At 51.1% G+C, this 23,688-nt stretch overlaps 1 protein-coding gene across 1 annotated transcript; it reads left to right on the forward strand.

Moving 5' to 3' along the window:
- Window positions 1–266: 266 nt before the first annotated feature.
- On the forward strand, window positions 267–17,386 carry Myo1c (myosin IC). The gene is made up of 32 exons (XM_032913946.1): window positions 267–717; window positions 1,912–2,067; window positions 2,171–2,286; window positions 2,775–2,973; window positions 3,052–3,132; window positions 4,743–4,922; window positions 5,004–5,102; window positions 5,300–5,413; window positions 5,498–5,569; window positions 5,901–6,020; window positions 6,139–6,221; window positions 6,421–6,526; window positions 6,633–6,713; window positions 6,967–7,058; window positions 9,487–9,581; window positions 9,660–9,706; window positions 9,804–9,884; window positions 11,937–12,042; window positions 12,187–12,304; window positions 12,780–12,893; window positions 12,970–13,046; window positions 13,341–13,409; window positions 13,508–13,592; window positions 13,696–13,855; window positions 14,088–14,171; window positions 14,723–14,816; window positions 14,903–14,958; window positions 15,130–15,265; window positions 15,348–15,418; window positions 15,500–15,597; window positions 15,731–15,830; window positions 16,103–17,386. Exons 1-32 carry the CDS (start codon window positions 700–702, stop codon window positions 16,127–16,129), a joined length of 3,135 nt encoding a protein of 1,044 aa, XP_032769837.1. The 5' UTR covers window positions 267–699; the 3' UTR covers window positions 16,130–17,386.
- The last annotated feature ends 6,302 nt before the right edge of the window (window positions 17,387–23,688 follow it).

Consider the following 23,688-nt stretch of genomic DNA (forward strand, 5'->3'; position numbering starts at 1 on the left):
TCCTCAGGCACCCTTGGCACAAGTTTGTAATCTCAGCACTCAGGAAGCTGAGGCAGGAGGATCATGAGTTCCAGGCCAGATTGGGCTCGGTAATGAGACCCTGTCTCAACAATCTCCTTTTCTAAGGATTTAAAGACTGGAGCCAGTCCTTCGGGAGTGTGTATGGGGGTGGACAGTGTCCTGTACAGAGGCTCCGCCTGTCCCGGGGCGCTGGCCGTATTTGGACATTTCGTTCTATTTTTAACTTTCCCGGGACTCGAGGTTGGGGGTGGGGAGGGAAATCCTGCTTCCCCGGTGACCCACGGGCTTCAGCCTTGGTTTCGCGCGGGGTGTCTGGGCCCGTGTTGTAGACACGAGCCCGGAAGTGAGTTCCGGAGCAGTGTAGACGCGGCGGCCGCGCGGGTTCCGGGCCCCACCCTGGAACTAACAACGTTCCTCCTGGAAAACCTGACTCAGGCGGAGCCTGCGGCACGCAGGAGGCCCCGCCCCTCGCGCTCCCCCTCTAGGGTCCCAAGGCCCCTCCCACCCAGCCTGGCCAGGCCCACTGCAGTGGGATCCAGGGGTCGAGACTCCGATCCCCCTAAGCCAAAGGGCCTGCAAGGGGCGGTGCGGGGGGGCGGGCTAGCCCCTCCCTCGGTGACGCCGCGCCCGAGCACTGATTAAGCGGCGGGCAGCGGAGCAGGGCACCAGGTCGGCAGGATGCGCTACCGGGCGTCGGTGAGCATGGGCGCGGGCAGGTTGGGGGTCTGGGGTGTCTCTTGGTGGCCTGTGTCGCTCCTGGGCCAGCCTTGAAGCGGGCACGGCCCAGGAATGTCGGTGGAAGATGTCCCTGAAAGTTGCTAGGACAGGAGGCCGAGGTGGAGAGGGCTGCAGAACGCTCGAACCCAGGGTTATGTGGTCGCCCCTGGTGACTGCTAAGACCCCTCCCACCTGAGGACCAGGGGGCGGTGGCTGTGACGGTGTTTGGCCGCAGCTGTAGGCTGGGTGGGTCAGTGGTGGGCAGGTCTGAGGGAGACAGGCCCCAGAGGACTCCTGAGCAACTAGGGTCAACAGCCAGGGTCAGGGGAGACTTGGTGACCTCCCTGGAATTTACAGCGGCTCCCAATATCTTTCTCTTCCTTGACCCCCCCACCCCCACCCCCAGCATTTTCTAAATCCTGCAGGCCCTCTTCAAAAGGAAAGCTCTGCCTTGGACACAGCTTGAGGGTCTAGCTAAGCCTGTACCTGCCCCACCCTCGGGTGGCAGCTGGGTTTCCCCTGGGAGAACCCTCCATCTCCTGAGGCTTCTCAACTGTGGAGGGAGCCTAGCAGCTGGAGTGGAGGGAGTGGCCCAGTTGAGGGAGGACAGGCCACCCCTTCTGGAGTGGGCATCAAGTCCAGCTGAGGTGGTGGCCCATGGAGAAACCCTCTTCTGGGACATGAGCTTTTGCTTGATCCCTAAACAACTTCTAGTCCTAGGAATTTGGGGTAGATGAGAGCAGGAGAAATGGCCCCTCCCTGTCTGCAGAATTCTCTCAGAATCATTTGTCCTCCAAAGCACCTGTAACATGCAGCTGAGGGATTTGAGGTCACCTGAACTAGCTCACTCCTCTCCTCTGAAGAGGAAGCAGCCCTGAGAAAGGAGATTTGTCCAAGGGCAACACAGCATTTTTTCTGCCCTTCCTAGGAGCTCCTTCTCATAACCCACACCTTTCTCCACCCAAAACTACACCTTCCTAGATTCCATGCACTTGTTCAGTGCCTGCTGGGCCCCCGGTGCCCCTGTGGGCTGTGTGCATGGTCCATGTGTCCCGTGTGATCTCTTTTCTGCATTCCAGCATCCTGTGACCCAGCCATATGTCCGGAACATGTTCTGTAGCCCGTGTCCAAGTGCCCCTGCCTTCTGACAGTCTTGTGGCTGGTTTCCCACAGGCCCTGGGCAGTGACGGGGTACGAGTGACCATGGAGAGCGCCTTGACTGCCCGAGACCGGGTGGGGGTGCAAGACTTTGTTCTGCTGGAGAACTTCACCAGTGAGGCTGCCTTCATTGAGAACCTCCGGCGTCGATTCCGGGAGAACCTCATTTATGTGAGAGCCATGAGCAGCGCCGGGCCCACAGACCTAGGGGAAGGTGGCACCAGGAACCTTCAGGAAAAGCCTCTGACCCTTCTCTTCTACCCCACACCCCCAGACCTACATTGGCCCTGTCCTGGTCTCTGTCAACCCCTACCGGGACCTACAGATCTACACACGGCAACATATGGAACGCTACCGTGGCGTCAGTTTCTATGAAGTGCCGCCTCATCTGTAAGTGATTCCCTCGCCTTCCCAGGAGTGACCCACCCTATCCTCACGCAAGATGACCCCATCCAAACCCCACTCTGAAATGACTCCCTGACCCCAGGTGACTCACTGGTCACCACTGTGAGGAATCTCATGATTGCCCTAGAGTCACCTCAGTTCTTATTAGTCGAGTCTGAATTCTGTCCACCAGTCAGGACCCTCGGCTCCTGAGCTTGATTCCCACTCATGACGTATTTATACCTTTAACTATCTTAACATGGTCCACCTATGAGGACTCCCAGCCTCATACAAGTGCCCAGCTTCCCTCTGGCTGGCACCCAACTTGGAGCGATCCTCAGGTGGGCGGGTGTACCTTGTGAGGGCTTCCCACCTGTCCACCCCCCTCTCCATCTTCCAGGTTTTAACCCCCACAGTTTACAGGAACAGTGGTCCAATCACATATGGGTGGGGCTTCCCCACCCTGAGAGCTCCCTGACAAACCTCTGCCCCAGGTTTGCAGTGGCTGACACTGTATACCGGGCGCTTCGTACTGAGCGTCGGGACCAAGCAGTGATGATTTCTGGAGAGAGTGGGGCAGGGAAGACAGAGGCCACCAAGAGATTGCTCCAGTTCTATGCAGAGACCTGCCCAGCCCCTGAAAGGGGTGGCGCAGTGCGAGACCGCCTGTTGCAGAGCAACCCTGTGCTGGAGGTGAGGGGACGGCAGCGTCTGAGGAGAGGGTTGGACAAGAAAATGCCAGGCTCCCGTCACATTCCTATCCCCTCCTAGGCCTTTGGGAATGCCAAGACTCTCCGCAACGACAACTCCAGCCGCTTTGGGAAGTACATGGATGTGCAGTTTGACTTCAAGGTATATTGAAGTTTGACCTACGGGTCTATTGAAGATAAGGAGGGGGTAGGTTAGCCATTCAGTAGGTTCAATATTTGTTGAGTGCCTATTGTATGCCAGGCACTCTTCCAGGTGCTGCTCTTGGAGCAGTGAAATCAAACAGATCTTGCCTCCTGGACTGATGGGTGCATTATTATTTTTTTTTTCTTCTTTTTTCTTTTTTTCGGAGCTGGGGATCGAACCCAGGGCCTTGCGCTTGCTAGGCAAGCGCTCTACCACTGAGCTAAATCCCCAACCCCTGATGGGTGCATTATTACAGAAGCGTAGTAAGTCAGGTCTTAGCAGGAAATAAAATAAGTAACAACTTCTATTTTAATGACATAGTCTCAGTTTGCAGTCCAGATTGCCCTTAAACTTAGCCTGCTTGTCCTGCCTCATCCTCCTGAGGAGCTGGAGATGACAGGGGCGTAGCACCACAGCTGGGTTTGTGGAGCCACTAGGGAAGTCCTCACTTGGAGATGGCATTTCAGTGATGGCTTGGTGGGCTGGGGAGCAGGCGTAGCAGATGCCTGGGGTGTGAGGCCAGGTAGATAGGAGGACCAAGGCCTCGCAGAAGCAGAGCCCTTAGTGTGTTTAAAGACTACAGCAAAGCCTCAAGCTGGAGGAGAAAGCAAGGTGCCAGGAAAACAGGAGTGGGAAGCCAGATACACCGAAGGCCTTTTAGGTCTTTGTAAAGATGTTTTGTTTTTTTTCTTTTTTGCCTTGGTGTGGGAATTAAACCAAGGAACTTAAGTCATGTTAAGAGCACCAGCTACTCTGAGAGCTATCCTCAGAGCCCAGCAAGAATTTTCTTTAAAAAGCTAAGTGAAAAGGAATTATCAGAGGGTTTTGAACAGTCGTGTCGTGATGTAACTTTCCTACTGAAAAGGTCATTCTGGCCTTTGTTGGGAGTAGATGACAGAGGAACCCAGCCAAGCAGGGGAACCGGTTAGGAGGCTGATGTAATGTAGCTGACAGATGGCGGCTTCTCAGATCAGAGTGGTAGACACAGAGGTGATGAGCAGAAGTTGGATTCTGGGTGTTTTCAAGGTTAAAGCAGCAGGACTGGCTGTTTGTTTGGATATAGGAAGTAAGTGGGGGGCCTTCCAAAGAGGACTGCAGACTTCCCTTTTGAATAACTTGCAGGACAGAGTTGCTACTGACCAAGATGAGTGGACATAAGCAGGGGTTACTGTGGGAGAGGAAAAAGCTGGAATGCACCGTCAGGCTTGTTAAATTTGCAGTGTCTGGCAGGCTTACAAACATGACTCCAGAAGTAGCTGAGTTGAGTCTTTCTCTTTTCTCTTTTTTCAGTGTGTGTGTGTGTGTGTGTGTGTGTGTGTGTGTGTGTGTGTGTGTGCGTGTGTACCATATATGTGTACACCCACTGAGGTGAGAGCAGCTGTCTCTCAACCACTGAGCTATGTCTCTATTTCTTAGATGAGCAAGGTGGGAGCAGAGTGGGTGCCTGAGCCCACTTAGCTCACGGCAAAGCTAGAATTAGAGCCCAGCTTTACTACAGGGGATAAAGAGGAAGATAGCTTCTTTCTCCTGGTCCAGCTGACCATCCCTGTTCCCCACTCTGCCCACAGGGTGCCCCTGTGGGAGGCCACATTCTCAGTTACCTCCTGGAGAAGTCGAGAGTGGTACACCAGAATCACGGAGAACGGAACTTCCACGTCTTTTACCAGCTCCTGGAGGGGGGGGAGGAGGAGGCTCTTCGTCGTCTGGGCTTGGAACGGAACCCCCAGAGCTACTTGTACCTGGTGAAGGTGAGTGGTTGGCAGGCAGGGTTGGTGCCACCCAGGAGGCACAGTGCCAGTGGTGGCAGCCCAGCTGTGCTCTTTCTCCAGGGCCAGTGTGCCAAGGTCTCCTCCATCAATGACAAGAGTGACTGGAAGGTTGTGAGGAAGGCGCTGTCAGTCATTGACTTCACTGAGGATGAAGTGGAGGTTAGGGCTCTCTGTGAACCCTCCTCCCCTCACAGCCCAAATATACCCACTTCTTTTGGAACCCTTTTCTACTCAAGCCCCCTTCTGCTCCTGAGGGCCTTACCAACCATCTCCTGCCCTATTTGAGCATCTTCTAAGTTGCTCTGACCCCCCACCTCCACCCCATAACCACCATGTACCCCCTGCTGCCACCTCAGGACTTGCTAAGCATCGTGGCCAGCGTCCTGCATCTGGGCAATATCCACTTTGCTGCTGATGAGGACAGCAATGCCCAGGTTACTACTGAGAACCAGCTCAAATATCTGACCAGGGTGAGTGTGGCAGGCGGAGGCAAGAGAGGGGGCGCTGAGATGAGAGGAGCCAGCCCCTCACTGTGTCCACCCCACCCTTGACAGCTCCTTGGTGTGGAAGGCACAACACTGAGGGAAGCCCTGACCCACAGGAAGATCATCGCCAAGGGGGAAGAGGTGAGACTCAGACTGGCTGCAGAAACAGGAGGTGTGCTTAGTCCTAGGGAGCCCTGGCCTGTTGTTCCCCTCCACTTGTCTGCTTGGGGCCTTGAGTAGTGCTAGAGGTGGCTCAGAGAGGTACAGTGAGCTGTCCAAGGCTCCCACCTCCAAGATTGGGGCTGCTCTTCCAGCTTCCCCTTGGTGTCCCAAATAGCACCGCAACCCTCCGGCTTAACGAAGCTCGGGAGGCAGGATGGTGAGGATGTGCTTGTCTGATGCCTGAGTCTAAGGGGAGGTCGGACAGAAGGGTGTCTGTGGCATTCATCTCCTGTCTTTTCCCCTGTGCCAGCTTCTGAGCCCACTGAACCTTGAACAGGCTGCATATGCAAGGGATGCTCTTGCCAAGGCTGTGTACAGCCGCACTTTCACCTGGTTGGTCAGAAAGATCAATAGGTCACTGGCCTCTAAGGTGAGCGCTCAGTGCTTGCTGCTTCCAAAGAAGGCAGGGAGGGTGGTCAGGGAAGCCTGTGGTGGGAGCTGGGGCAGACACTGGAGACCCATGCTGTTTGCTGACTGGCTGGCCCTAGGACGCCGAGAGCCCTAGCTGGCGAAGCACCACAGTTCTTGGGCTCCTGGACATTTATGGCTTCGAAGTGTTTCAGCATAACAGGTCAGCTCGGCTCTTCTTTTACCCCTACCAGTCTGCCTGCTAAATGCCTTCTGTCCCTCTCCTCTGTCCCCTGCCCCTCTCTCCCAGCTGTGACCCTGCTTTGCATCTCTCAGCCCTGCTTCTTGTGCCTGATTCTGTCCTTCCCCCGTCCCTGCTTTGTGTCCCCGGCACTACTGAGGGTTCTCCCACCCTCCTCCAGCTTCGAGCAGTTCTGCATCAACTATTGCAACGAGAAGCTGCAGCAGCTCTTCATTGAGCTGACTCTCAAGTCGGAGCAGGAGGAATACGAGGCAGAGGGCATCGCGGTACGCATGTGCCTGGGGTGCCCTGCGTGTTATGGGGAGAGGGACACTGGGGCTCCCAGGAGAGGGTCTAGAACCCTATAATCAATGCCCTTGCCATTCTGTGCAGTGGGAACCTGTCCAGTACTTCAACAACAAGATCATCTGTGACCTGGTGGAGGAGAAGTTCAAGGGCATCATCTCCATCTTGGTGTGTGTCCTCTGCTCTTCTAGCCTCGCTCTGGGAAACCGTTGGGAAGCCTCCTTCCTTTCTAAGTGTGTCCACTGGGTCAGAGTGTGGGGTTGAGCAGAGTAAACTGAGGTCTGGCCCAGTCTGTAGGCTCCCTGTCAGGGTTCCCTAATCTCTGCCCCCTTTTCCTGTACCTGTACCTTTGTACATGGTGTTCCCCCCTGCTTATCACCCCCTTCCCCGTAAATCCCTCACCTTGTGCACTGCCCTGCAGGATGAAGAGTGCCTGCGTCCTGGGGAGGCCACAGACCTGACCTTCCTGGAGAAGCTGGAGGACACAATCAAGCACCACCCTCACTTCCTGACGTGAGTGGGCTGCAGGACCTGTGGGAGACTGGGGTCCCGCCACAGTAGCAACACCATGGTGGATGGCACAGCTGGGTGGTAGCGGTAGAGGGCTTGCCCAGCAAGCACAGAACTCCTTTTATATCCCCAGCACCCAAAACAAAACAAACCACCAGCTACAAGTTAATCACCAGAGAAAGTGGTGACAGAGACAGTTAGATAGGGCCACTATTGGCCCTTCCTCCTTAGTCTTTTTTTGACAATGAAACTTTTTTTTTAAGCTTCCTTATTTGTGAATTGCCTTTTTTTTTTTTTTTTAAGATTTATTTATTTACTATATGTAAGCACACTGTAGGTGTCTTCAGACGCACCAGAAGAGGGCACCAGATCTCATTACAGATGGTTGTGAGCCACCATGTGGTTGCTGGGATTTGAACTCAGGACCTTCAGAAAAGCAGTCAGTGCTCTTAACCACTGAACCATCGCTCCAGCCCGTGAATTGCCTTTTATGCAAGGACTCTCCTGCCCTTAGGAAGTAGAGGCAGCAGGATCAGTAGTTCACAGCCATCTTGGCTCCAGAGCTACACAAAGATCTGTCTACAGAAAACAAAAACAACAACAACAACAACAACAAAAACCCCAAAGGATTAACCTAAAATGGGTTAGCTTAGCACACAGACTGGGTGCACACACCACGCCTCCTAGCCTGTGGCACCCTGTTAGGATACTTTCTTGTGCTCCATCTAACCAAAACTCAGAAGAGCTCACTCATCTGGTCAAAGTTAACTATTTAGATTATAGAGCTTGGGACAATGTCTCAGGGCTTTTGGACTCAAAAGCCTTGAACATTGTTTACTTATCAATATAGAGGAAAACCAAGCATGAAACAAAACTGTTTCTGGTTATACTGGACGGTTTATACACTCAAGAAGTGGAGGTAGGGTGCTCCTATCCAAAATAAATAAATAATAAATAAAAAGAAAAGGAAAGAAAAAAGGAAATAGAATATTGGGGGAATTTTTTCTTTTTTGAGGGGGAGTCATATTGTTTGTTCTAAGACAAGATATCACTGTAGTCCTGAGTGACCTGGAACTTAGAGAACACCTGCTTCTGCTGGACTTAAAGGCCTGCATTGCCATATCTGATATTTGTGTCTGATCCTTCCCCCATCTCCCCCACCCCGTTTTTTGTTTTTTTGTTTTGTTTTGCTCTTTTGTTGTTTCAAGAAAGTTTTTCTGTATGACCTGGCTGTCCTGGAACTCCCTCTGTAGACCGGGCTGGCTTTGAACTCAGAGATCCGCCTGCCTCTGCCTCCCAAGTGCTGGGATTAAAGGTGTTTGAAACCATGCCTAGGTGGTTTTGGTTTTTTAAGACAGGGTCTCATGTTTCCCAGTCTGGCCTTGAACTTACTCTGTAGAGAAGAATGGCCTTGATCTCCTGATCCTATTTTCCTCTGCCCGAGTGCCAGGGTTACAGCCATGTGCAGTCGTACCAAACAATAAACTTCACTTGCGATTATAAGAATAATGCTACCATTAGAAAGAGTTGGAACGTGTGCAAAGCCTCCTGTGACCTTGTTACCCAGCGGTCATTATGGTAACAATTCCAGGCATTTCCTTCCTGCCTTTTCCTATACATTTTTTTTTCCTAAAGTCAAGAACTTATTGTGTATAAAGTTCAGGATAATCTTATGTTTTAAGGTTTTTTTTTTCCCCTGTATCATCAATCAGAAGAATTTCTTCAAAATGTTTCTTTCAAAAACTGTGACCCTTGGGGACCTCACAGCTCTCACCCTGCCTCGAGAGCTCCCAAGGAGCCTCTCCAGGGTTTTGATTTTTTATTTTTTTAATTTAATTTATTTATTTATTTACTTTTGAGGTATCGGATGTGCAGCGCAGGACTTCACATGCTAGGCAAGCATCCTCTCAATGAGCTACCTCCCATGCAGCCCACCCTCCAGGTTTCTGCTGTAAGAACAAGGCTACCACACTCACTTTTGTGCCTTAAATCTTTGCTTCGATCTCTGGTTACAGACTCAGAATCGTTTCAAAAGTAAAAGGCAGGCTAAAGGACACAAGCAAGTTTAGAATATAAGTAATCTCTTGGGACAAATTCCATTCTGAAACGGAAAGCTTTGCTGCCCCCTAAACAGCCTAGCACTGCCCAGAGGCTGTGAAAGACGCCCAGTGCTTGTAATACTTGGCAGGCCCGAGCCAAGTCCCTACGCTTAGCTCCCGGAGCTGTGCATCCCTGGACAAGTTTGTCTGCCGTTCTGAGCCTCTGCGAATCCTGCAGCAGGCAGGCGTGCGCAGTCTGCCACATGGTGTGCAATTTGTGGGACGGCCCAGGGGCCTGCTGGCCCCTTCCTGGATGGCTCTTAAAGCCTCTTCAGCAGGCATGGGCATGCCCAGGTCAGAAATCTGTAGTTTCCTGTTCTTGTTGTCCTCAGGCACAAGCTTGCTGACCAGAAGACCAGGAAATCCCTCGACCGAGGGGAGTTCCGCCTTCTTCATTATGCGGGAGAGGTGACCTACAGCGTGACTGGTAAGGAACCTGATGCTGCTGGGTTCAGTGGGGCGGGACGTGGGCACTCCCTCACCTTCCACGTGTTCTCCCTTGCAGGGTTTCTGGATAAAAACAATGACCTCCTCTTCCGGAACCTGAAGGAGGTGAGGGAGACAGGTGAACTGGGGCGGGGTGGGTACCCACAGCTCTGTGTGCATCTCTGACTTCATGATCAACCCTGACTCCTCTTCTGCCTCACAGACCATGTGCAGCTCCACCAACCCCATCATGGCCCAGTGCTTTGACAAGAGTGAGCTCAGTGACAAGAAGCGGCCAGAGACGGTACAGAGGCTATGACACTGGAGGGGAATGTGTGTGTGTGACTGGGGACAGGCCAGATCCTACATGGCACTGTGCCTGTGAGTGTGTTTGTTAATACCCGTGCGCACTGCCATTCTTACATATGAGTGCTTTGTTTGCCTGCCTGCTTCCATGACAGAAGAGCATCAGACCGAAGAGGGCATCAGATTCCGTGACAGATGGTTGTGAGCCACCATGTGGTTGCTGGGATTTGAACTCAGGACCTCTGGAAGAGCAGTCAGTGCTCTTAACCACTGAGCCATCTCTCCAGCTCCCCCTTTTTTCCCCAATTTATTACATTTATTTATTTGAGAGAGAGAGAGAGAGGTCATTAGAGTCAGTTCTCTCTTTCCAGCACATAAGTCTTGGGACTCAAACTCGAGTTTGACAGCCTTGTCAGGAACTGGTTTTACCCAGGAGCCACCTTTCTCCAAATTTGGCCTTTGTGGGCCTCCCTGCTTCTCTCTCTAGGGTACCCATGGCACCCCTGTCTGTGTGGGTGCTTGTGTGCATCCACTTAGTCAGGAGACACCTCTCAGCTCTGAGGAATCAGAAACAAATAGGTGTCCTGGCAGCCCGCTGTGGTCAGGACCAGATGCTGAATGAAAGAGCTGGAAAAGTCCCTGGCCTGGGGACTGCGTGCATGGGTGCTTTGGGAACCCCTAAGAGGAAGCAAACTGCCTGAGGGGGTGGAGGGGTCTGGGAAGGCTCCAAGGCAGAGGCAGCATTTGAGATAAGAGGATGAGTAAGTGCTTGTCAGTTGGACCTGGAGGGGGTCGCTGTAGGCAGCAGGAGGTCAGCACATATGGAGAGGCTAAGCCAAGCTAGACAGTTGAACAGAAGAACACAGTGGAGGAGAGGCTGGAGAAGGCACATGTGACCATGGTGCCCAATGCAGGGGACCTTCAGCTGACGGTAGAGTTGCAGCTATTGGGATGAACCAGAAGAGGTTATCACAGCTCCAGGTTGGAAGGGAGAGAGGACCAGAATATTTCCAGATGGATCACATTGTGGTGCCCACCCAGGACCCTGCTCCTGCTGTCCTGACTCTGTCCTCCCCGCCTCCTGCCTGAGCCTCTTCCTCTTCCCAGCCAGTATCTCCCCACTCGGATACCTCCACACCCTCTCCTGCCATGCTCTGTCTCGTGCCTCTGGTTTCCTATCCAGTGACAGTGCTGCCACTCCTCACCCCCACCCCCACCCCGGCCCCCAGCCTTGTTCTTCTCACTCAGGACCATTCTCTACCCAGACCAGGACTCCATCCCTCCCCCATCCCAACCCTCCTCACCCCCACTCTTTCATTCATACACCAGGTGATGCCTGTTTCTGGGCCTGAGTACTTAACTCTCTCCTTTGTCCCTGTAACCACCGCTCCAAGTCAGTCCCTATTATTGGGCCTGTGAGCCAGCCAACCTCTTCCCTGGTTTCCTGGCTCCCCACTGGCCCCTCCCAATCTATCTTCCACATAAATGCCGAAGAAATAATCTATCATACAGATCTCATTGCCGCTCCCTTGCTCCAAAGTCCTCATGGGTTCTTTGTTTTCCCAAAGAGAAAAATCTAGTCTCTCCAGTGTTATCCTGCTCTGATACACTGCCTCTGCCTGCCTTAAATCTTTGCAAGGTTGTAGCTCCCTGTGCATCAAGCCTTTGCTTAGCCCTTCATCTGCCTACACTGTCTTTCTCCCCTGCTGTCTCCTACTGATGCTCACAATCTCGATTTCGGGTCATTTCCAGAAGATCTTCCCCGTGCACTTTTCCTTAGACAGATCAGTTGTCTCGAAAATAAGGAGGGAGTGGAGATATCTTAGAGATAGGATGCTCTCCTAATGAGTAGGAGCCCCTGACTTACTTCCTCGGTATCAAGAAAGGGGGGTGGGGGGAATGGAGGGTCACTAGGACCCTGAGGAGGAAATCCAGCCCCTTCTGGTATGAGGCAGGGTTGATGGGAGGAAGAAGGGGGCAGAGGGACATGCAGGCTTTAGTGGCCTCAGCCCAGCCCCAGCCAACCTCCTATACTCCTTTGGCTCATCAGGTGGCCACCCAGTTCAAGATGAGCCTCTTGCAGCTAGTGGAGATCCTAAGGTCTAAGGAACCTGCCTATATCCGGTGCATCAAGCCAAATGACGCCAAACAGCCGGGTAGGTCCTCCAACCCCATAAGCTGTGCCTCTGAGATGGGAACAGTTCCTTTCAGGAGGAGCCCGAGGACCATCTCTGTTAGTCTCAGGTCACTTTGTTACTCTGTTTCCTCTCAGGTCACTTTGTTACTTTGTTTCCTCTCAGGTCGCTTTGATGAGGTGCTCATCCGACACCAAGTGAAGTACCTGGGACTTATGGAGAATCTGCGCGTGCGCAGAGCTGGCTTTGCCTACCGTCGAAAATATGAGGCTTTCCTGCAGAGGTGGGTGTGGTCAGCCCACCAGTGAATGGATGAACTGGGAGGGTGAGCACCGACTGGACCATGTGAGGGAGGAGGGACGGCTATAACTCTTATTTTAGATGTGAGGGTACAGAGACCTTCAGCAGCAGTAAGACCCAGGCCAGTAATCTTTTTCTGCTACAGGCCTAATGTTAGTCTTAGAAAAGACATATAAGTCAGGTACACAACTCCACCCTCCCTGAATCCCCTGGTGAGAGACATGGGAAGAGCTGCCACCAGAGATGGTGGTCACCAGCGCTCAGAGAGGATGTTATAACTATGTAGTAATTCAGAGGACAGGACCTGGGCCAACCAGGATATGAATCCCATCTCTGCCTTAGGAAGATGGGAATACTTCAGTCTTCCATCTTTAAAACGAGGACCCTCAGGCATGTGTACCATGTACCCGCCAGTGGGAGCACCTATAGATTCCCAGCAAATTCCCCTCCATTCTTAGGTACAAGTCACTGTGCCCAGAGACATGGCCCATGTGGACAGGACGGCCCCAGGATGGGGTGGCTGTGTTGGTCAGACACCTTGGCTATAAGCCAGAAGAGTACAAAATGGGCAGGTAAGTGGGGCCTGTTTCTGGGGCCTGGAGGATGAAGGAGGTGGCATCCCCAGGCTGATCACTGCTGTCCTCCCAGGACTAAGATCTTCATCCGATTCCCCAAGACCTTGTTTGCCACAGAGGACTCCCTGGAAGTCCGACGGCAGAGTCTAGGTGAGAGAGACTCACCTTTGCTGTCCCACAGGGGTCCTGGTGTATAGAAACCACTGCTTTTGGGCTTTCTCTCCAGGAAGCCTGCCCAGCCATGCTCAAGTCTCTTCCTCCTTTTGCCACCCCAGTTGCCTCTGGACACAGATACCAAACCCATGCCCTCTCTCCCTCCTGTCTTTCACTGACTCGCCTCACACAGCCCTTTACTCGGGTGTTCCTCACTCCTACACCACTGACCTGCCAGGCCCTCGACTAGGGCTCTGAGCTCTGACACCTCATTTTCTCCCCCAATCATAGCCACCAAGATCCAGGCGGCGTGGAGGGGCTTTCATTGGCGGCAGAAATTTCTCCGGGTGAAGCGATCAGGTGTGGGGGTGCGGGGGTCTTTTGGAGGGGGAGGGACTAGGGGTGGGGTCGGCCGCCGTGGTGAGAAGATAAAGGTCAGCTATCTGTGGTATCGACAGCCATCTGCATCCAGTCCTGGTGGCGCGGTACACTGGGCCGGAGGAAGGCGGCCAAAAGGAAGTGGGCGGCCCAGACTATCCGTAGGTGAGTGCTGGGGTGCCAGTGTGTGGGAACTACAGATCAAAGTGAGTATGGGGATCTTTTGTTCGGTTTCTCACCCCAGCTGTGTCTGACCCTCCACCCCTAGGCTCATCCATGGCTTCATTTTGCGTCATGCACCCCGGTGCCCTGAGAATGCCTTCTTCCTGGACCACGTGCGCACGTCATTTTTGCTTAACCTGAGGCGACAACTACCCCGGAATGTTCTGGACACCTCCTGGCCCACACCCCCACCTGCCCTGAGAGAGGTCTGTGGGCTCTCCCTGCTGCGTTAGGGAAGTAATCAGGGCACTTAGCTTAGGAATCCTCAGATCCTGTGTCGGGAGAGCTGGCCAGGGAAGACTCAGCAGGGAGAGAAAAGAGAGATGGGTTAGGAAAATGAGAAACACTCCACAGGACTGTCTGGCTTGAGGGGCTTTTTGAGGGTCTTCAGTGGGAAGGACAGGCTGGGAAGTCGCTCTGATCCTGCTCTTCACATAGGCCTCAGAGCTGCTCCGGGAGCTATGCGTGAAGAACATGGTGTGGAAATACTGCCGGAGTATCAGCCCTGAGTGGAAGCAGCAGGTGTGGACAACTTGGCCGCAAGTATTTGGCCGTAGGGCCCCTGGGAATAGCATGCATTTTGCCTGGTAGATACTGTACCCCCAAAAGAAGGCCAGGCCTTCATTGGACTTCATATAGGAAGTGGAGACTGCAGTAAATTTGAGGAAGCAAATGGAAGCCATGTTGTAGACGAGCTCGCTTTCATTGGTAGAAGCGTATATGCTTTGACTGGTCCAGCTTCACACTCAGTTATTAGTGTCAGCTGTTGATGTGCCTTGTATTTACCAGCATGGTGTTGGATGAGGAGGACCTTAGATAACCCTACATGATCCTAAGCTGGATCTGGATCTTGAGGGGCTCGAGGGCCGGTGGGAATCATTTCCTAAGTCAAACCTGAAACTTGATGGCCTGCCGTGACTCCTCTGGAGAGCTCTCTGCCTTGTTGAGTGGGGACGATGGGCTAGGAAGGGAGTCTTGGTGTTAGGGCACCAGAGAGCTGATGAGGGAGCTGCTAGGACTGCCCTCCAGTGTGTTCCCAGTCCTGTGACACTGTATTCTTTTTGTCTCTTCAGCTGCAGCAAAAGGCGGTAGCTAGTGAAATTTTCAAGGGCAAGAAGGACAATTACCCCCAGAGTGTCCCCAGACTTTTCATCAGCACACGGCTTGGTGAGCCCCCTCTCCCCAGCCTTCCAGCACCATCTTGTACCTTTCTAGCCTTAACCTGACTTTCCTTTCTCCTATCTTGGATGTAGGCACAGAGGAGATCAGCCCCAGAGTGCTTCAGGCCTTGGGCTCTGAACCCATCCAGGTAAGAACCCGCTGTAACTCTAGCCCACCCCACCCCAACCTACCCCCACCCTCTCACAGTTCTCCATCCCAGGGCCAGAGAAAGTGGGTCATGGCTTTATCAGTGGGCAAGGAAGTTGTCCCTGCAACCCCTTAACCCGACCCTGCCCCTCACACTGTTTCATGTCTCTAGTATGCAGTGCCTGTGGTAAAATACGACCGTAAGGGCTACAAGCCTCGCTCCCGGCAGCTGCTGCTCACACCCAATGCTGTGGTCATCGTGGAGGATGCCAAAGTCAAGCAGAGAATTGATTATGCCAACCTAACTGGTTAGCCAGAGTGGAGGCCTGCAGGGGTGGGAAGGAGCCCTGCTCTGACCACCGCTCCCTGACCTCTGTTCTCCCCTCTCAGGAATCTCCGTCAGTAGCCTGAGTGATAGCCTGTTTGTGCTTCACGTGCAGCGTGAAGACAACAAGCAGAAGGTACCCTTTTAGGGCTCAGGAGGCAGAGGGATCCTCTGGCCCTAAACAAGGCTTGACTCATCCGTGCATTGTGCTCCCCAGGGAGATGTGGTACTGCAGAGCGATCATGTGATCGAGACACTAACCAAGACGGCCCTCAGTGCTGACCGTGTGAATAATATCAACATCAACCAGGGCAGGTGAGGCACGTGTGTGTGTGTGTGTGTGTGTGTGTGTGTGTGTGTGTGTGTGTGTGACTCAAGGACATGGGGGCAGGACCACCTAGGGGATCCATCTCTGTGAACAAGTCTTCATGTGCTTCCTCGCCTCCAGCATCACGTTTGCAGGGGGTCCAGGCAGGGATGGCATCATCGACTTCACATCTGGCTCAGAGCTTCTCATCACCAAGGCTAAGAATGGCCACCTGGCTGTGGTGAGTGGGACCTGCTGTCCTGGGTCTAAGGTAGAACCATTGACCACCAAGCTCTCCTTGGACTATGTGTCCCCTTTTTCCTGAGACCCATGAGACGGGAGTTACTTGGGCCCCTATGGTGGCCATAAAAGGGTGATAAGAAGGAGGGCAATGGGAAAGTATGGGGAAGATCGCAGTTATTGCTGTGGGAACAGAAAAGTCGTCAGGACCAAACTCCTGCAGGACTGTAAGCCCTGCAGCTCCTCCACTTCCTCCTGGCCTTCTCCCCATAGGTGGCCCCACGGCTGAATTCTCGGTGATGAAGGTGCCGGTGGACCCCTCCTGACTCCTGATGCTTTGCTTAGTCCCCTCCTCCTCTCCCAGTTACCAAAGACTCAAGCTTCCAGACAGGGATCCAGGGACACCCTCAAAGCCCACCTGCAGACTCCTGCCTCCTGCTCATCCTCTCTTGAGGTGATCAGGAACCAGGGAGCTTCCCCAGGAGTGGGCCAGGCCGGGCCAAGCAATAGAAAAGCAGAGGTCTGAGCAGGCCAGGCCAGCCCTCTGCTGATGCCAAATATCTAAGAGAAGGGAATTTTAACTGAGGTTTTCTCTGAGACTTTTTGATGCTTTATAGGAAACTATTTTTTTAAAAAAGTCATTTTCCTATCCTAAACACACTGGATGTGTTTTCCCTGACTCAAACAGGACAAGGAATGTAGCTGAAAGACTGACTGGGCTGGGCTGAGGCCCCCCTCTCTGGCCAAGCCTCTCCTCATTCCCTTGGCACCTTGTCTGTCTGTCCATCCACCTGCACCTTTTGCAGCCCACTATGACCTCCACCAAGAAGCTGAGGCCACCTTTGCCTACCCCATATTCCTGCCTTAAGAATGTCCTTTTAGGAGCTGGGGTATAGCCCAGAGGTAGAACTGGTGCTAAGCATGCGTGAGACCCTGGGCTCAATCCCCAGCATTAAAAAAAAAAAATAGGTTTTTAATATTTACACCCCAGTCTGAGGGCACCCTAAAGTTGGGGGAAAGTCTTAAGAGTTTGAAAGACTTCAGAGAATTGCCTGGTTCAGGCAAATCACAGAGATGGAGACAGGCACACAGAGGGAGGGAGACTTACCAGTAGAAGATTGGAGCAAACCCTAAAGTAAAACCCGCCCTCAGCACATCTCACTGCCTTTCCCAGGGACAAGGAGGCCCCATAAAGCAAGGGTCGTGTCTTATGTATACCCCCGGCTCTCAGACCAGCAATCACCCTTGGGAGCCACCAGGTGGGAGGGAGCCTTCTACCTGGGTCTATGCCTTAGGATGTCAACCTCCTTACACACATACTTTTGACCCAATATAGTAGGGTCTTTATTGGCTCTGGGTACCTCTATGACCTGGGAGCATGGGGACAGGGCTGGCCTTGGAGGAACTGCAGGGGCATCACTTCTTTCTGCTGTTTCTCTCCACCCCAGAGGTCCTTGGGTTTGCCCAGCTCTCTCTGTGCCCTCTGGGTTTCTCAGCCCACTGCTGACACTTCTGCAATCCAGAGAAACACTAAATAAAGCAATATGTATTTGCCAACACCGTGTCCCTGTGAGTGCTGGGGGAAAAGGGCCTGGGTGGCCTGGGACAGAAGAAAGGAGATAGACCTACTTAGGAATAATAGCAAGAACCAAGTTGGGTGTGGTATCACAAGCCTTAGCGCTCAGGAGGCAGGGACAGGAAGATTGGATTTCTGAATTGTAGGCCAGCCTGGTCTACAAATCAAGTTCAGGGATATGTATATATAGAGAGAGACCCTGTCTCAAAAAAAAAAAAAAAAAAAAAAAAAAAAGCAATGGTTGTACTGGTACAGGGCTCTGGATTTGGGCAAACAAACATCTGGTCTGGCAGCACCGCTGGACTAAGGGGACCTAGCATGGGCAGTATAAGCCCAAGGGCCAATGCTGATGCAAAGCACTCAGGTTGGGAGGGATTTGCACTTCATAAAGAAGCTGGTGTTTGAGGAAGCTCAGAGGCTTGTTTCCAGTTCTGGGGATAACGAATAACGAATCCAGTCCAAAGTGGCTTGGGTGGAAAAGGCCACTTGTCAACAATGGCCATTTTATTGTCCGAGAGAGATCCACTTGTAAGTATTCAAAGACACCATTGGGAACATGTCTCGGATCAGTTCTAGGCTTCATCTCTGGGTACCACAGAAGGAACCCCCCCACACACACCCCATACACACACCCCACACACATTTGTGAGAGCAACAACCGTCAGCAGTTCCAGGCTTTCATTCCATCAGGGACAGAAAGGAACTGTTTCTGCCCTAATAATTTCAAAGCCTCAGAGATGAGTTAAGTAGAGAAGATGGGATGCTTTGCTCCCTGTCATCGTAATTAGAAGAATATGATAACTGGCTAGCCCTAGGTCCCATCGGCCAGAAGGAAAGTGTGACCCACACCCAAGAGCAAGGACCACAAGAGGGAAAGAGGTGACCCCCCCCTCAAAGAATCTGTCTCCTCTCTGCAGAAGGAGAGGTAGGATATTGCAAGCTGCCACCTGCTCACAGCTGGGCAGCCCACCACTAAGAACCATGACGGGCTGGAGAGATGGCTCAGCGGTTAAGAGCACCGACTGCTCTTCCAGAGGTCCTGAGTTCAAATCCCAGCAACCACATGGTGGCCACAACCATCTGTAATGAGATCTGATGCCCTCTTCTGGTGTGTCTGAAGACAGCTACAGTGTACTCATATAGAATAAATAAATAAATCTTAAAAAAAAAAAAAAGAACACTTGTTATGGTCAAGTATAGTGGCACATGCCTTTAATCCAACACTCTGTGAGTTTGAGGCCGGGTTGGTCTGCATAGTGAGTTCCAGGATAGCCAGGGTTATACAGAGAAACCCTGCCTCCAACTTCCCCCCACTAAAAAAATGAATATTTGCTTTTGCAGATAACCAGGTTGGATTCTCAGCATCCACACAGTGGTTCACAACAATCTGTCTAGATCTACGGAAACTGAATCCTTTAGAGTTGTGCATGTACCAGACACACGTGTGCTAAACCTACATACATGCAGGCAAAATATTTATACTCATAAAATAAAATATAAATAAACCTAAAAAAAAAAAAAAAAAAAAAGTAGCCAGGCGGTGGTCATGCAGCCTTTAATCCCAGTACCCAGGTGGTGGAGTGGGTAAAGGCAGGTGGATCTCGGTCACTTTGAGGCTCTACAGAGTGAGTTTCAAGACAGTCAGGGCCACAGCGAAGCCCTGTCTCAAAAGCAATGAATAAATAAATCGATAAATTAATATAGAAAGTAAAGATCCAAATCCTTGGTTTCTTCGGGAGTTGGGGGAACACAACAGTAGACAAATGGGAAGGAAGAGAACGGAAAGGAGGAAGGAGGGGGGGGGATGACCCTGGTGTCTGGACAAGTGTGGTTTCGAGAGAGGCGGGAGTGGGTGTAGTGGCTCCTACTGTGTGTGCAGCAGGAGGAAACTTGGTGAGGCCGAGTGAGTGGGACAGGACATGAGTGATTGCCTCTCCTCTCAGCCCCAAGACGACAGCAGCACCTTCTCTTTCCACCCCTAGAAACACCTGTGTAACTTTCCTAGATGGAGGAGGCAGTGTGCCAGACACTGTCGCCAAGCAAATGACCTCAACAGGGAGCAGCCGGGTCACCACTGGGAATGTCACTGACCTTTCTGGGAGGGCTAACCCTCTCTATTCCTAGTCCCTACGTACACTAAGACCCTCTTGGTGCCTCCTCCTGTATTCCCAGAGCCATTATCTAATGTTTGTCTCCTAATCTGACCATCACAGATTTTTTAAGAGTGTTCCACAGGAAGCCAGACTCGATGGCCCATGCCTTTAATTTCAGAATTGTGGAACAGAGGCAGGTGGATCTTTGTGAGTTTGAGGCCAGCCTGATCTACATAATGAGTTCCAGGACAGCCAAGCTGGGTGTATGTAGAGAGACCCTGTCTCAAAAAAAACCAAGTATTGTGTGGGGCAGGAGAGATTGTTCAGCAGTTAAGATGCCATACCAGCTCAATTCCCAGCATCCCATTATCAGATAGCGTACAACAGCCTGTACATCTAACACCTCTTGCCTCTGCGGGGCACCATTGAACATATTCACACACACATACACATAATTAAAAGTTATAAAGATAGGGTCTGGAAAGATGGTTCAGTAGTTATAAGTGCCAGCACAAAGGCTCACCGTATTCTGTAACTCCCTCTACAGATACCCAGCATGCACCAGGTGCATACACATACATGCAGGTGAAACACCAATACACAAAAAATAAAAATCTCAAAACGTGTTTTTTGTAATAAATCCTTTTAATAAAGGAATGGTCCTTAAGTTCGTCCCAGCTCCCTTGAACTCAAGAGCTCAGCAGTAGCTGGAACGACATAGCTAAACCATATTTACTTTTTTTTTTTTAAGGTTTTCTCGCTTTATTTTATGTGTGTTTTCCAAGTATGTTTATATGTGTACTACAGGGGTGCTTGGTGCTCACTGAGATGCAAAGAGAACATTGGATCTCATGGAACTGGAGTTATGGATGCTTGTGGGTGCTGGGAATTGAACTTTGCTCCTACCCACTGAGCAATCTTTCTGCCCCTACATTTACCTTTTTACTTTTAAGGGGAGCGTGGAGCATGGTGGGTCATACCTACAATCCCAGCACTCAGGAAGTTGAGGCAGAGGGTCTCCAATTTAAGGCCAAACCCGGGCTACATAGTGAGACCTTGTCTGAAAGAAGAGAGGGGTGGTCTTAAGATGTAACTTGGAGGGTTGGGGATTTAGCTCAGTGGTAGAGCGCTTGCCTAGCAAGCGCAAGGCCCTGGGTTCGGTCCCCAGCTCCAAAAAAAAAAAAAAAAGATGTAACTTGGATGCAAAAAAACTCCAGCATGCACAAAGCCCTGGGTTTGATCCCAAGACCTGCACACAAAAACAGAAAGGAGAGAGAAGTTAATTAAAGAGGAATCATTGTAAACCATGAAGACCAACTTGGTGGATGGGACATCACTTTTTCTTGGTTCAGAAGTTCTACATAGCCTTGGCTGTCCTGAAACACAATGTATATTCTGGGCTGGCCTCAGACTCACAAAGATCCACTTGCCTGTGTCTCCTGAGTACTGGGATTAAAGCCACTATGCACAGCTTACTTTAGAGTGCTTTAAAAAAAAAGATGCATTTATTTACTTTACGTATATGAATACGCTATTGCTGGCATTGAAGAGGGCACTGAATCTCATTACAGATGGCTGGGAGCCACCATGTGGTTGCTGAGAACTGAACTCAGGACCTCTGGAAGAGCGGTCGGTGCTCTTAACCACTGAGCCATTTCTCTAGCCCGAGAACTTTATTTATTTTTTTTTTCTTTTTTTCGGAGCTGGGGACCGAACCCAGGGCCTTGTGCTCGCTAAGCAAGCGCTCTACCGCTGAGCTAAATCCCCAACCCCGAGAACTTTATTTTATTTTATTTTATTTTCCCCCCGGAGCTGGGGACTGAACCCAGGGCCTTGCACTTCCTAGGCAAGCGCTCTACCACTGAGCTAAATCCCCAACCCCTGAGAACTTTATTTTTTATTTATTTGTTTTTGGTTATTTTGAGGCAGGGTTTTTCCGTAGCCCTGGCTGTCCTGGAACTCACTCTCTAGACAGGCTGACCTCAAACTCAGAGACCCACCTGCCTCTGCCTTCCAAAGTTGAGTGCTACCGTGGCCAGTAAGAACTTTAATTTGAAAGCATACACACTTTTCCTCCTGACCTTGAGAATTAATACTTTATTTTTAGCCTTAACTGTCTGTCGGGCTAACTTCATTACACTTGTTATCTATTACCACAACCACTCTAATTAGCACTACAATTAGCAGAGCATCCCAAGTTGTGCGTTACATAGCTTATGATGCAGCTCTGGTGACTTTAGGAGACACAGAACACACAGAGAGGCAGACTGTCCTGTCTACTCTCTGCTTCTCTGGCACTAGAATAAGGGCTGGCTTTCTTTTAGTCGAGACTCCTCGGAGGCTTGGGTGCACTTTGCTCTTGGATTACAGAGTCTTCCATTTCTCTTCTCCTTGCATCTGGGCCTCTCAGGGAGATCATTCCCTCTCTTCCTTCCTGGCCCCAACCCACACCAGGAGTCCTTCTTAAGGAGGTCATTTCCTTTGTGGGGAACATCTCAGGCTTATCAAGGAGCAAAACCTACCATTGTGACTGAAATCCTTTGGCTCCTTAGGTACAAAAGAAGGGGAGGGAAGAAAGGGCTAAGGGTCAAATGAGAGTGCTAAATTCTCCTTGCTGGGTGACCTCTGACTCCTGCTGGCTTTGGGGTTACAGATTCTTAGAGTCGAGGAAGGTCACACTCGAGAGGCCATGTCTCCTCTACTGATGGAACTTCCCTGTTTATTTTGCAGTTCAGTTATTAGATGTGTTTGACTGTTTTGCCATCGAGCATGTATGTGTACCACATGTAAGTTCGATGCCTGTAGAGGTCAGAAGAGGACAATGGATCCCTGGGAACTGCAATCCCCAGTGGTTGGACGGCTGTGAGCTGCTGTGTGGGTGTTGAGAATGGAAACCTCAGATTCTCTGCAAGAGCAGCTGCTTTTTTTTTTTTTTTTTTTTTCGGAGCTGGGGACCGAACCCAGGGCCTTGCGCTTGCTGGGCAAGCGCTCTATCACTGAGCTAAATCCCCAACCCGTGGAATATGCTTTAATCTAGCACTGGGGAGGCAGAGACAGGCAGATCTCTGATTTTGAGACCAGCTTGGTTTAGAGAGTGAGTTCCAGGACAGTCAGGACTGCACAGAGAAACCCTGTCTAGAATTTTTTTTAAAAAAAAGATTTGTTTTATTTATGTGAGTACACTGTAGCTGTCATCAGATACACCAGAAGAGGGCATCAGATCTCTTTACAGATGGTTATGAGCCACCATGTGGTTGCTGGGAATTGAACTCAGGACCTCAGGAAGAGCAGTCAGTGCTCTTAACCGCTGAGCCATCTCTCCAGCCCCTAGAATTTTTTTTAATTTTATGCAATATATACTAGTGTTTTGCCTGCGTGAATGTCTTTGTACCTGTGGGAGTCTAGAAGAGTATGCTGGACACTCTGGAAATGGAGTTTTGGACAGTTATGAATTGTCATGTGGGTGCTTGGATTCAAACCTGGTTCCTCTACAAGAGCAGCAAATCTTAACTGCTGAGCTTTCTCTCCAGCCTCTGAAAAGAGTATTTTCAAAGAAGAAAGAAGGCCAGGTGTGGTGGCACACACCTTTAAGACCCTTAATTCTATTTGAGAGGCAGAAGCAGGTGGATCTCCATGACTTTGGGGCTAGCAAGTGTGGTTTACATAGTGAATTCCAGGCCAAAACAGGTGAGCCTCCATCTAAAAAGAAAAAAAGAAAAAAAGAAAAAAAGAAATGAAATCAATGAGGAGGTGGAGGGCTGGTGAGATGGCTCAGCAGGTAAAAAGATTTGCTGCCAAGCCTGAGGTCCAGAGTTTTTGAACCCCGGTACCTACGTGGCAAAAAGAAAGAACCAATTCCCTCAAACTGTCCTCTGACCTTCACACACAAATGAACAAATACATAAGTAAATGTAAAAATTATAAAAGAATGTGGGAAACCAAGAAGATTCTGCCATAGTGGTGCACATCAGTAATCCCAGTAGGAGGATCAGAAGTTCAAGGCCATCCACCGCTATGTCACGAAGGAGGCCGGCCTGAGATACAGAAGACTATGCAATGGTAAATGAATACATATTTCTTCTTGGGGAGGCAAAGCCAGGCAGGTCTCTGCCAGTTTGAGGCCAAGCTGATGTGCCGTCCAGAACTGCATAGTGGTACCTTGTTTAAACAAACAAGCAAGCAAAACAAAT

Source organism: Rattus rattus, chromosome 9 (assembly GCF_011064425.1).
Source record: "Rattus rattus isolate New Zealand chromosome 9, Rrattus_CSIRO_v1, whole genome shotgun sequence".
Taxonomy (NCBI): domain Eukaryota; kingdom Metazoa; phylum Chordata; class Mammalia; order Rodentia; family Muridae; genus Rattus; species Rattus rattus.